This window comes from Haliotis rufescens, unplaced genomic scaffold (genome assembly GCF_023055435.1).
Source record: "Haliotis rufescens isolate VD_foot unplaced genomic scaffold, xgHalRufe1.0.p SCAF_4, whole genome shotgun sequence".
NCBI lineage: Eukaryota > Metazoa > Mollusca > Gastropoda > Lepetellida > Haliotidae > Haliotis > Haliotis rufescens.
In genome coordinates, this window is record NW_025964112.1 from 43,059,943 (window position 1) to 43,073,351 (window position 13,409).

Consider the following 13,409-nt stretch of genomic DNA (forward strand, 5'->3'; position numbering starts at 1 on the left):
AGATTTGACATTCCCTGTTGTAGTTGAAAGGCAATAACTGGCATCGGATTAACATGTCCAGGCACCTATCTGTCATCTATTCATCAATTAATGTGAATGTACAGTTATTGTCGTCTTCATACAATGTTCAGTGTTCAAAAACAGGAAGAATAGTTTCATTTCCTTAAGATGACATGAATCCATTGAGGAGAGAGTGAAAGAAAATATTGTCGCCAGTGCAGTTCCCGTGACATTGATGATATTCCCCACTCTCCTACCCAGAGTTCCAAGTACCTCTGCCACAGACCAGCGACATGTGACGATGTCAGATGTCACATCTTACAGTGCATTAAAGAAATTACCTGTGTTTTTCATCCGTTTCATTTTTGAAAAGTCTACACATGTAGATAAACATATGGTATGAAATGGTTAACTTTCACTGAGAAAATGTCCTTCAACGTGTAAAATGTTTACGCTTGCGAATTTATCCTTTGTTCACATTGGCTGTACGGCTCTTGGAGATCCCTATGGAGAGCTAGCGGTATGGTCACTTTGATGTGTAAAGATGAACAAAGATATATTATCATTCTCTTCGCTGTTGTTGTAGAAACATACCCACAAATTAGGCCAAACAATGTGTCAAAGCGCACTGGAAGGCTTGCATTAGGCCAGTCTGCTCTGATTTCAAAATAAGCGCGTTTGTTTACAATCAAGAGGTCACTAGGTATGCAAATTAGCCTGAGACAGCGGTGTCAGTTCTGCACGCATGGTTTCAACGACCAAACATGTCATATTGATTCTGGGCAGCTTTATACTGTTTTCCAGAGATTTCGATGTCAAACTGCCACAAGGAGGCGGCCATGACAGCTAACAGCGCCACCTACTTCCTCTGACGAATGTCCACAAATAGAATCTAAATATAGTAACAGGAGACGCCAAAACGATTGGCTGGCATTTTTAACTCATATCGCTGGTTCATATAGGCAGTATACGTCAACCTGCTGTGTTTCTTAAATTTCGCAGTGAGATACGGTGTTCGGAGACATTACTCGTAAGTACATTTCATGTTTACACGCATGTCTATCTACGTTTGATTTGTTTGGTCTCCGATCTGGTTAATTCAGTTCAATGTCAGACATAGGTGTTCTGCCCAGTAGGATGCTATCAACATAATTCTGTTTACATTCTGATGTCATATTACCTAAGTACAGCTATGACATAGGAACAAATATAGCACAAAATATGTAAAGAGTAATAACTTGTTAGCCAGTCTAGACCTTGTAAGCACGGAAACCTCGCTTACCAGACGGTCTTGTTTGGAACACCTATCGTAATACATGTATATGTATATAAGTTAGTATCTATTTGTTTGTTATTTAACGCCGCAGTCACCAATATTCCAGCTATACGACGGCGGTCTGTAAATAATCGAGTCAATCAAAACAATCCAGTGCTTGAAAACATGCATCAAACCAAGTAAGAGAGCCTGACCACCCGATCCCTTTAGTCGCCTCCCGATCCCGTTAATCGTGACAAGCATAGTCACCTTTTACGGCCCTATGTATATATATTACTACCGACAAAAAATAAGGGAACTTATGATTTGAATGTAGCTATCGTTCAGATGTACATTTACAATACAGTGGCGTTGCATCTGAGCGCACCATGTGATCATAAACAGCACGTGATGCACGTTCGCACAGAAACCCAAGTGAACTCACGAGCTCTAATGAAATGAGCTCAGCACACTCTTGAAAAAGGCTCCGAGACAGTATCTCAATGAATAGACGCAAGTATGGGCACGACAGTGGTATGTGGATGGCGTCAATTTCCCAAGTTGCATGAATGTTTAGCAAACAAAGTGTAATTTCTGAGGGACAAGTATGGTTAAACAGGTAGGACTGCAATGAGACACTGCCGTGGCAAGCCTTAAAAATGACACATATACAATATCGTCTCAATACACCAATTCCGCAAACCAAAACATTCAATTCTGCTCCTGTTATCAATAGAGAATGCTGTACAATAACAGGAAGGCGAATGTCAACATCTACCGTTAAAAACCGGCTCTGTGCAGTCCCCTGAAAGCAAGACCTCCTGTGAAGGATGTGACCCTAACAGTTTACCATGGACGACAAAGATTTTGGTTGCCTAGGCAACACCAGGGGCGGGATGTGCGCCAATGGCGTTACACCGTGTTAACATACGACTCAAGGTTTCCCTTCGATTCACAAATGGCAGAAAACGTTGTTGGCGAGGTAGCGTCGAGCGGTACGCCAGGGCAACAGTTCGTGACCATGATCGGTTAGGGTTTGTAGTGTCATGGTGTGGGGTGGTATCACACTTGACAGGGCGAACTAATTTGGTTATTGTGAATGGACATTTGACTGGCCAACAACATGTTCACAAAATTTTGCATCCTATCGTTGTTCCATTCGCTAGAATTATCGGCAGAAACTGCAAGATGACAATGTCAGACCACATCGCGACGAGGTCGTCACCGATTATCTCCGGCGAGAATCGGAATACCCCCGACATGTCCATGAAAGAGCATCTGTGGGATGTTCTCGGGCGGAGAGTGTACGCCAGCACCAGCCAACGCGGCCCAGCTTGGGTAGCTCTTCAGGCGGAATACCAAGGGCAACCATACGCATGTTAAACAACGGTATGCCATCAAGGTGTCGTGCATGCATCGTCCAACAGGGTGGGCACACTAGAAATTGATCTACACCCCCGAAATTAGTTTTACAGACATTTATCATCATTACTCCTCCACGATAATTTCATCAGTTCCCTTTTTTGTGTCGGAAGTATATATTTACAGCAACATTAGGGCAACACCCGAATTAAGTCAGTTTCTTGAGCATAAATCCTTTAATGCTCTTGCAGGAATTTAATCATTAGGGGTGGTGGGATAGCATCGTAGTTAAGGTTTCGCTCAATACGTCGTATGCCCGCGTTCGAATCCCCACATACATACAATGCGTGAAGCCCATTTCTGGTGGCCCTTGCTGTGATGCTGCTGGAATATTGCTAAAAGCGGCTTTAAACTATACTCACTCATTTAATTGTTATGTTTGCTGTTCATTCCATGTTTGTAAATTCTTGTTTTGACAGTAATATGAAGGAAATCAAGCTAATTGTTGTCGGTGACGGTGGAGTTGGGAAGAGTTGTCTTCTCATTGCATACACTACAGGCTCCTACCCGGCAGGGTACATCCCCACGGTGTTTGACAACTACGACGCCAACGTCATGGTTGATGGTGAAATTATACGCTTAGGTCTCTGGGACACAGGCGGGCAGGTAAAGTAATCATAATCAGCTTAAATGTTCATCATAATACTCATAAAAAGGGCCCAATACTGTTATTAATACCAGAATTATGTCAACACGTTTACATCAGACAGACCAATGGTTGATAGTGTGAACAATCGTGGGAATATTTTGCCTCCGATTTTGTCAATTCTTAAATCGTTTGCCTCAGATTTTGTCAATTCTTAAATATTCTGTTACGTATTACCATAATTTAATTAATACTGTTGCGAACATACTCAGGTTCCATGTTTTCTATAATATACAACGTTGAGCAATTGACAGTACCTTTAGTCAAAACGCCCCTCTAAAAATGAATCACAATGCACTTTTGGTAAAAAATGGTCAAACTACCCTACCAGAAAATAAATAACTCACCATGCATTCTTGCCTTACAATATGGGAGTTAGACTGAAGTAATACCTTCTTGTTTGTTTGTGTTTATGTTTGTTCATAAACGCTGCTCTCATTATTATTCCAGCTGTGTGACGGCGTTCTGTAAATAGTTACGCCTTGATAAGAGGAATCAGTGACAGCTTTTGTGTTGGCTAACGCAGCATATATGACGGTGGTCTGTAAATAATATATTCTGGACCAGACAATCCGGTGATTGACATCATGAGCATCGATCTACGAAATTGAGATACGAGGACATGCATCAACCATATCAGCGAACCTGATCCCCCGATCCCGTTAGGCGCCACTTATGACAAGCATGGGTTGCGGAAGATCAATTTTAACTAGGAACTTCGCGGGTTAAAATCAGTGATTGATATTATGACCAACGTCCCACACCGTCGGGTGATGATGACACATTAGCAATCAAGTCACCAAGCCTGACCACCCGATCCATTTAATCACCTCCTACACTCAGTACGGGTTCCATTCACGGAGAAACTGCCTTCTTCAAAGCCCGAATATTAGATGGCGATTAAATGTCCTTTGTTTTTAAAAAAAATAATCCTAAAAGAAGTTTTGTTTCTGCTTATATCTCCAGGAGGATTATGACCGGCTCCGCCCCTTGTCCTACCCCCAGACCGACGTGTTCCTCGTGTGTTTTGATATCAAGAACAGAGACTCCTTCGAGAACATCCGTGAGAAGTGGTACCCTGAAGTACAGCACCACTGCCCGAACACGCCAAAAGTAATCGTCGGCTGCAAGACAGGTTAGCAGGGGTCTTGGTACATTATAACTCAGTTCCAAACTAAGGGGTTTTGTCACTGGCAAATGTTGAAACGATTCAAGTTTTAAAGAACATTTCTTGTTCATACTATGTTAACAGATTGTTAACAATTTGACATGATGTCATTGGACCTGTTTGTGTTTTTCGATAAAGGACTTTAATCGATACTAAACCAGTAAACAAAGTTTGTTTGTTTTGTTTGTTTGTGTTGTTAAACGCCACACTCGGCAATATTCTAGCTATATTATGGCGGTCTGTAGATAATATGTCAGGGCCAGACAGTCCAGTGATTGGCATCATGAGAATCGATCTACGCAATTGGGATACGATGACTTGCATCACTTAAGTCAGCGAACCTAACCACCCGAACCCATAAGTCACCTTAAACGACAAGCATGGTGAAGACCAATTCTAACCCTTATCTTCACGGGTTTCAAACCATGTAATATTGCTTGTAAGAAGTGTTTACACCACACACAAACACTGAAGATGGCTTTCTGTGCCATGATGCCATGGGGTTCAAATGTAACACATCTGGAAACACAGGTATCACGTCGCTATTGATATTAGTTAAATAATAGCTTCTAAATTCATTTGACTGTCATCTTCCTCACATGACTTTCCTTATTTTCATTGCCTTTCATCTAATTTGTGTTTCAGATTTGCGTCGAGGAGACGGGGATAAGACCACGGTAGCATTCAACGAAGGCGCAGCATTGGCTGCGTCACTTGGAATGACGTATTTTGAAACAAGTTCTCTGGCCTTTACAGGAGTGAAGCAATGTTTTGAGGGAGCCGTAAGTAACCTTTTCTGAAGCTTCAAGAAATAATTATACATGAATAAATGAGAAAACCCAAACGCCGAAGTGAATTCTTCTATTCCAACAAGGCATTTTGTAGCGCCTTTCACCTGGACCACGTGTTTATATCAAAAGTTTATAAGAAAATAACATAGAGTGCGTATTATTATGAGCACAAGGCTCAGGCCAATTGATTTAAAAAGCTTTAAATATAAAAAGTCAACGCCAGAGAATAACCAGTCTCGTTTATCCGCCGAAATAGATTCCATTGGGCGTAAAAGTCAAATTAGTAATAAACTACTCAAAAGAAGTTAAGGATCACCCGATTCTTTCATATTGGTAAGGTTAATCTGCCATGGCATGATAGATTAACTATAGTAATATGAAAGAATCAGGTGTTCCTTAACTTCTTTTGAGTCGTATATATTAAGGGATTATTAAATCAATGATGACACCAGGTGTTCTCGAAAAGCCACTTTGTCTGCTAGCTCAAATTTCATTGTTTATCAGTCGAGCAGTTAACAATTATCCAGATAAAACAGAAACAATGTCTCACACAGTACACGTGCTACAATGTCTAGACCTTGACTGAAGATGAGTCCAGATCGTGGATCAAAGCCCCCGATTAATAGCTATTGTTCTATTGCATGTAATTGTTGTTTAAGGAACATGTCACTCTTTCAGATCAAATTAGGATTGAATAAGCCTTCGGTACCGAAGACGTTCAACATCTTTGGAAGATTCAAGAAACCTATGCCTCTGCCCCCGGTGATGCCTCCTGCAGGTATGTACACACTACTACTCTAGATACACTAGAAGATGAATACGACTGGCTAGAACAGTGTTCAGTAACACTGGGTGTTGGTATGTGATGGAGCTGGATGTGGAATGGACATAATTTACGAAGACTATCCTCTCTGTTAATTATCTCCCTTTAACCGAATGATATTGATTAAACGGCTTGATCAACATTGTCAATCTTCCTGAGGCAAGGACGTTAACTGACTATTCCACCCTTGCCGAACTACGCTGGAATTTCTGGGCTCGATCGTAGCGCCACCAGTGGCTTTTACGAGTTATATCCCTTATGTGTCCCTCCTATTGACCAATCAGATTCCATCTCTCATATCGCTGGCATTTGCTTCAAACAAAATGGCGGCGCCATGTCAAGACGATCTGACCGATAATTAAGCTCTTTATTGTAATAAAACGGGTCTTACCTCGCAAAGTGCATCACATCACTTGGGCACCTTACTTCAAAACATTAAAAGATTTGCAAAATATCTGTCGACGCCCAGTTGGGGGTACACATGCTTTGCAAATCCTGCAAATCTGCACATTGAAACCATGTTGTTTTCGAACTCAGATGTCTCGGTCGTTACCCGATTTTGATTTGACCATGTATAGACTTGTTAGTCCAGACAGAATGTAACTCCGGAATTCCAGCTTAGTTTGCCAAGGGTGGAAACAGGACTTTTAAAGTCAGTTAACGGCCTTGCCTCGGGAAAATAGTAGTGGTGAAAAAATCACTGTTGTCAATGTTCGTTTTTTTTATTGTCTTGATACTATTGCAGGTAAAGTCTAACAGGGAAAAGGTCAAAATCACGGCGATTTTGAGATTCAAATCCACTGTCAGTGATCCTGGCACTGCTAACGGCGGGAAATCTACACGGATTATTGCGCTGCCATAGACCACTGGCATCCTGATTTTACAGATTAGACAGATGAATTCGTTTTAGTGCTTTTACAATGACTGTCACTGCAAAGCCGTGTGATATAATGATTAGTATTTGTAAACTTAAAATCAATATTGTGAATGCTTGAGTTATTCGTATCAATCATCGTGCTACTATTATAGGCCGGGCCCCGTGGACGGAGATAGAGACGTCCAAGTTTGCTGAACACTGGTACCAACTCCTGGAGGACCCAAAGTTCTCGGACGTCACCTTCCTCCTGGGGGACAGGCATCAACTGGACGCCCACAAGCTCCTGTTGTCCTCAGCCTCAAAGTTCTTCGCCCAAATCCTGCAGCTGCCATTTACTAAAAAGGTAATGGTTCATTGTGGTGCTGATGTAATATCGCCCTTCCCACTAATTGACATATTCTTTTGAACCCGTGAAGATCCGGGTTAGAATATGTCTCCAGCAACCCATGTCGCCGTAAAAGGCAACTAACGGGATTGGGTGGTCAGGCTTTCTGACTTGGTCGTATCCCAATAGCGTGTATCGTTGCTCATGATCTCAATCACTAGATTGTCCGGCCCAGACTAGATCAGATCGCCGTCATATAGCTGAAATAGTGCGGCGTTAAACAACAAATCAACGAAACAACAAACATATGCTTTTGATGTAGAGTGTATGTGTATTCTATAGTAACAACTAGCATAAGTACTATATAAAGAAGTCTCATTTACAGTCTTGATAGAGACACGATTGACTAATTGAGTGTGAGTTTAGGTCGCGATTAGGAGTATTCAAGCAATATCATCGTGGGGAACATCAAATATGGACTACATACAATTTACCAATTGTGGGAATCAGTCCCGGTTGTTTTTAGGCGACGAATCCCGACAAAGAAAAGAAGGAGAGATATGTTCTTTTGAGATGCCCTTCAAACAGTGTTCAAATATTCACAACTACGTGTTTTGTTCAGACCAACCAGCTGACTAAGATCAAGGAAACGGAGACCATGAGCCGGGAGGACCTCAACTCTGGCAAGGTGGAGGGCATCACCTTTGTGTCCGACACAGACTGCAAGACAAAGCCAGGTCACGTGACTATTCAGCTCAGCGCTGACATCACTGCCGCCACATTCACACACGTGCTGGAGTTCCTCTATACGGGTACGCATACTTCGTTGCCGCCATGTTCTGTGTGAACTGAGACCTGACACAGTGAGTGAGTGAATAATATGTCACACTTTAGTTAGAAACCTTCCAGATATCACAAAGCGACATGGGCCCAGTTTCACAAAGCGATCTTAGCTTCAGAATTGTCGTGAATCTATGTTAAGGCATTAAGTTTCGGTCGTCTTAGATCGCGTTCCGGTAAACAGTCGTGTTCGTCCAGGCGAACTAGTGGTTGATAGCAAGGACATCGATCTACGTAGTTGGGATATGATGGCATGCATCAATCTAGTCAGCGAGTCTGACCACCCGATTCCGTTAGTCACCTCTTCCGACAAACATAGTTGCCAATTACGACAAGCATGGGTTGCTGAAGACCTTCCCGGATCTTCACGGATGTAACCTATAGTGGTTAATAAGTTTATTCGTCACGCCGTAGGCCCGGGTTCTATTCCCCACTTAGGTACAATTGGTAAAACGTCTCTCTCATCGTAATATTGATGGAGCCCGTTGTTCCTGTGCCTACTTGTTAAACATTAGGTCCGGGTCACGTCCCTTTATGAAACCCTATCGAGAGATATTAAATTGCTAAAACCGCAAACAAATAATACACTTCCAACCACTAACTTCTCCTTCATTTGTTAGAAAGCATCATGTTACCATTGACAAACGTTCTGTTTTACAATAATTGCCAAACACTTGGTCTAGAAAGTAAAATATCAGGTGTAAATGTTTACAGGAACCCATGAGAACACAGTCTATCTGTTTTTCAGGAACTCTATCTGTTTTTCAGGAACTCCCCGACTGCCGGATGACGTCAGTGAACAATGTCTTCAAGACCTCATCAGGGTGGCCAAGATCTTCCGACTTCCCCAGCTGGTGACGATTTGCCACAACGTGCTGAACAAAGAAGAGGTCCTCAACCCCAGCATCGGCACCTTCCTCAACGACGAGACTGCGGCCAAGGTGAAGGAACTGTACTTCAACAAGCCAGAGGAAGCTGATGTCGTTTTCGACATTGGAGGTAAGGATGTTTGATAGACCATTGTCATCAGGCTGCTTAAGGGAATCTCTTGATATCATTTATTTATTTAATTCCTGCGCAATAATTAGGTAAAGGTATTGGTGTTCTTCCTACATCTGAGGGGCACGGGGGGCCCAGTCGTCTAAGGCGCCCCGATTCGCTGTGCAGAGTTGCGTCCCTTGGGCACGCCAGAAACCTATGATTGTGGGTTCGAATCCCGGTTCGCCCCGATTATGTTTCTAGGTTTGTCAGCACCATTCCCGTGCTCGTGGGTTTCACCGAAGTGGTAAACGTCTGAGACCTGCATCACTTGGGGCTTTCCTCCCACATTAAGCTGATACGCCGTGATATAACGTCACTCACTCTTACATCTGAGTATTAACAAGCTATTAGTTTGAAGCAAAAAATGTAACCAGCATCACCAAGGTCATTGTAATACTGAAATGAGTGTAAAGTGTAATGTTAAAGTCATCTGCATTGCCCACCAACGGGAAAGACGCATGGAAACCGTGTTTGTTATTGGTTCAAGGGCATTGTTACCTTGGTAGGAGACTGTGTTTTGGACGGTAAATGTATTCTAACTGGTTGTCTTAGCATGACTTCATTCTGTTCACATGAAATAGATGGCAGTAAAAACTATTAGCTAGTTCATAGAAGTTGTTGTGGTACTGTAAAGGGTTTAGATGCTTTACAATCGCATGAACACCCCCGTACTCACGCCGAGGCAGGACAACGTGTCTTTAATTGGTTCAAATGGTTTGTAACCTTGAATCTTTTCCGTGCTGAAAACTGTGTGAGTCTTGAGATTTCATCTGTTTCAGGGATCGAGGTGTACGCTCACAAGGTTGTCCTCGTGTCTCGATGTGATGTCATGGCCGCCATGTTTGGAGGTGCTTTCATGGAGGCTTTTCAGTCGGGAATGTGCAAGGTATGCCCCAGCATGGTGGTGGTGGTGGTTCGAACTTTGTGGATCCGTTTATTTATGAGCTGAAGTTAGTTTGTGTAGCAACATGTGATCTATATTGTGTTTGCCAGCGGATTACGGATTTCATGTTGGTATTAATGCAGGCCGACCAGCCAACTTGTATGGAGGTGTACAAGATTGTGACATCATGCCAATCAGGCAGCTACCTTTAAGGACGATTAGTGACAAAGTGATAAACTCGGAATGGACAGTTGTTGTTTATTGATGCCAAGTAGTTTATTGAAGGTACCTTTTTAGATCGTTTTTAATCAAACGTATAAAAATGTAAGCCCTCAGTAGCAAATTGTCATTATTCAAACCTGTACACGGGTCCTGGGCGCGCCATGAACCTATCCCGGTTCGCCCCGATTATGTTTCTAGGTTTATCAGCACCATACCCGCGCTCGTGGGTTTCACTAAAGTGGTTAACGTCTGAGAACTATATCACTTCAGGCTTTCCACCCACATAAAGCTTACTTGCCGTGATATAACTGGAATACAATTAAACGCGGCGTAAAAGCCAAAGCACTCGTTCAACAACGTATGTCCTCTCTATGTATGTGTCATGTCTGCTCTTGAAACGTAATCAGACCATGTTCATGACAGAACAATGTGTAACTCTTCCAGCTAAAGATTCAAAACACAAGCTGTGAGTGTTTCCTCGCGTTATTGGAGTATCTCTACACGGACCACGCCCCGATTGAAGGTGGTGATGCGGTCGGGATATTAGTCCTGGCGGATGAATACTGTCAACCTCGCCTTTTGAACCTGTGTGAGTTGTACATCACCAAGGAAGTTGACCGGAGCTGTACCAAGAACATCGAGAAGTCCGACATTGACGTCATCGGACTCCTGCTGACAGCACAGGTAAGGATACTAAACATCATCACGATAGCGCCATTATAAATCTAAATTCATGTGTATATCAGGTCAGGGCACTCGCTGTACAGAGTTGCGTCCCTTGGGGACATCAGCAACCTATGATTGTGGGTTCGAACCCCGTTTCGCCCCGATTATGTTTCTAGGTTTGTCTGCACCATACCTGCACGTTACTTTTCTCCCGCATGATGCTGACATGACGTGATAACTGGAATACTGTTAAAAACGGCGTAAAACCAAACTCACTCACTCACTCCTTTGCATATGGTACCTTCATCATTTAAAAAAAATATTTTTACACGGTTTCAAAGGTTATCATTAGAAATCAAGATTAAGGGACCTATCATATGACATTTTCAAAAATGCTTCCATTTGTACCAATATCAAGTTTCACTAACCGCTCATGAAATATCTTCAGGCATTTTAGGTTATCGTATCGCCATAACGTCTTCATTCCCTTTATGGTATATATTTGTAGCTCATTCTTGGTTGCCCTGTCGTATACGTACATTGCTCTCTTGTTATGTTTTTCTGTAGCGCCACAACGCTGCGCAGCTGTCCAAATGGTGCCTGCACTTCATCTCGTCCAACTACATAGCGTTCTCCAAGAGGCCAGAGTTCATCATGTTGAAAGGCGACAACGAGGTGTACGTGGAGGAGAACCGATGGCCGCCGGTGGCCTACATCATCGAGGTGGAGGAGTATGAGAAGAAGGTGACCGATCTTGGAGGAACATGTTCAGTCATGTGAAACAGTTTTACAATCGGATTCTTGCATGATAAAAAGCTGATGCTATTCGTGTGCATAACATTTTCAAGGGAAAACCGGTATCCAAGGGAAGCGTTGGTAGGGCTCGGATAGGAATTGGTACACACGAACAACGTGCCTTATTCGGGTGTAACTGTGACGGAGGCGTCCCAAAACCTTCCTTGGTGGTCATCTTCCCGAGGCAAGGGAGTTTTCACCCTTGCCGAACTAGGCTGGAATTATGGAGTTATATTTTGGAGGGACTAACGAGTCTATGGATAGTCCAATCAAAATCGAATCGACATCCGGTTCGATTACAGGTTTTGCTAAACATGTGTACCGTCAATTAAGCGTAAACATATATTTTCCAAATCTCTTCATTTTCTTAATCAAGGTTCCCACGTGATTTGATGCACTTCTCGAAGTAAGAACCGTTTAATTACAATATAGATCTTGATTATCGATCAGATCGTCTTGATTGGGCACCACCATTTTGTTTGAAGCAAATGCAAGTGACATTAGAGGTGGAATCACATTGGTCAATAGGAGGGCCAAAGAAGGGACATTACCCTTAATAGTCACTGGGGACGCTGCAATCGAGTCCAGAAATTCCAGCTTAGTTCGGCAAGGGTAGAAACTTGACTTTTACAGTCAGTGAACTACCTTGCCTCGAGAAGAGGTGGTGGTATGCTTAATGTTTTCTTGACATGTTGACACATGGCGTTCTGAACATGACTGTATGATGACGTGTTGATTGCCCCTCTGCTAATGTGTCCTCGCATTTCTCAACAACAAGAAGCACATCAGAACTATTAACAAAAAAATGAATGCTGATATATTTATGAGTTGTACTTTCAAGAGGTGAGCCTTCCTGAGCCTTTTGTTGCCACGCTGTGGTACGCTGTGATATGTTTGACTGGCGAACATTTACTCATTCTATTGTATCTGGGTACCGTTTCACAAAGCAGTCGTAAGTCAACGGTAGACAACTCTAGTGCGGATTTTCCTACCTCACAAAGGGAAAGAGCTCCAGTCGTATTTTTTTACGTGCGTGTAAGTTGGCCGAGGTTACGCCAGTTTTAGTGTAGCTTTGTGAAACAGTCTTAGACTATGGCGTAAACATTGCGCAAATATAGCGTAAAATTTACGAGCGCGTAAATTTACGACTGCTTTGTGAAACGGTACCCTGGTCAATAATTCCATATTGCAATATTCATTTTAGTATTTATGTGTTTATGTGCTGCGTGAGTATATGCGATGTGTGTCGCCTTGAGTGTAAGTGCTGTTTGAGTATATATGTCGTGTGTCAGTGTGTATGTGTGAGTTTACGTAGTGTGTATGTGTGAGTGTTTGTGATGTTTGAGTGTATATCGTTTGTCAGTGTGTGTGTGTTTGCGTAGTGTGATGTGTATGTATATGTTTGACTCTTTATTTTGTGTCAGTGTGTATGTGTGAGTGTATGTGATGTTTGAGTGTATATCGTTTGTCAGGGTGTGTGTATGTGTGTGTGTGTATATGTTTGACTCTTTATGTTGTGTCAGTGTGTATGTGTGAGTGTATGTGATGTTTGAGTGTATATCATGTGTCAGTGTGTATGCGTGAGTGAACGTAGTGTGTCTGTGTGAGTGTATATGATGTTTGAGTGTATATCGTGTGTCAGTGTATATGTGTGT

The 13,409-nt window shown here is 42.5% G+C and overlaps 1 protein-coding gene across 1 annotated transcript; it reads left to right on the plus strand.

The window, feature by feature from the left end:
- Window positions 1–910: 910 nt before the first annotated feature.
- LOC124135934 (rho-related protein racA-like) lies at window positions 911–13,122 on the plus strand. Its single transcript, XM_046501630.2, has 11 exons — window positions 911–1,030; window positions 3,097–3,283; window positions 4,290–4,458; window positions 5,137–5,273; window positions 5,961–6,060; window positions 7,135–7,325; window positions 7,930–8,119; window positions 8,916–9,146; window positions 9,968–10,074; window positions 10,738–10,977; window positions 11,527–13,122. The coding sequence occupies exons 2-11, from the start codon at window positions 3,101–3,103 to the stop codon at window positions 11,737–11,739; spliced, it is 1,761 nt and encodes a 586-aa protein (XP_046357586.2). The 5' UTR covers window positions 911–1,030; window positions 3,097–3,100; the 3' UTR covers window positions 11,740–13,122.
- Window positions 13,123–13,409: the final 287 nt, after the last annotated feature.

Excerpts from the sequence above, each read along its gene's own strand:
- LOC124135934 (XM_046501630.2), top strand. The coding sequence starts at position 3,101 with ATGAAGGAAATCAAGCTAATTGTTGTCGGTGACGGTGGAGTTGGGAAG. Across the intron at positions 4,459-5,136 it reads AATCGTCGGCTGCAAGACAG|ATTTGCGTCGAGGAGACGGG; the intron begins GTTAGCAGGGGT and ends TTTGTGTTTCAG. Across the intron at positions 8,120-8,915 it reads GCTGGAGTTCCTCTATACGG|GAACTCCCCGACTGCCGGAT; the intron begins GTACGCATACTT and ends TCTGTTTTTCAG.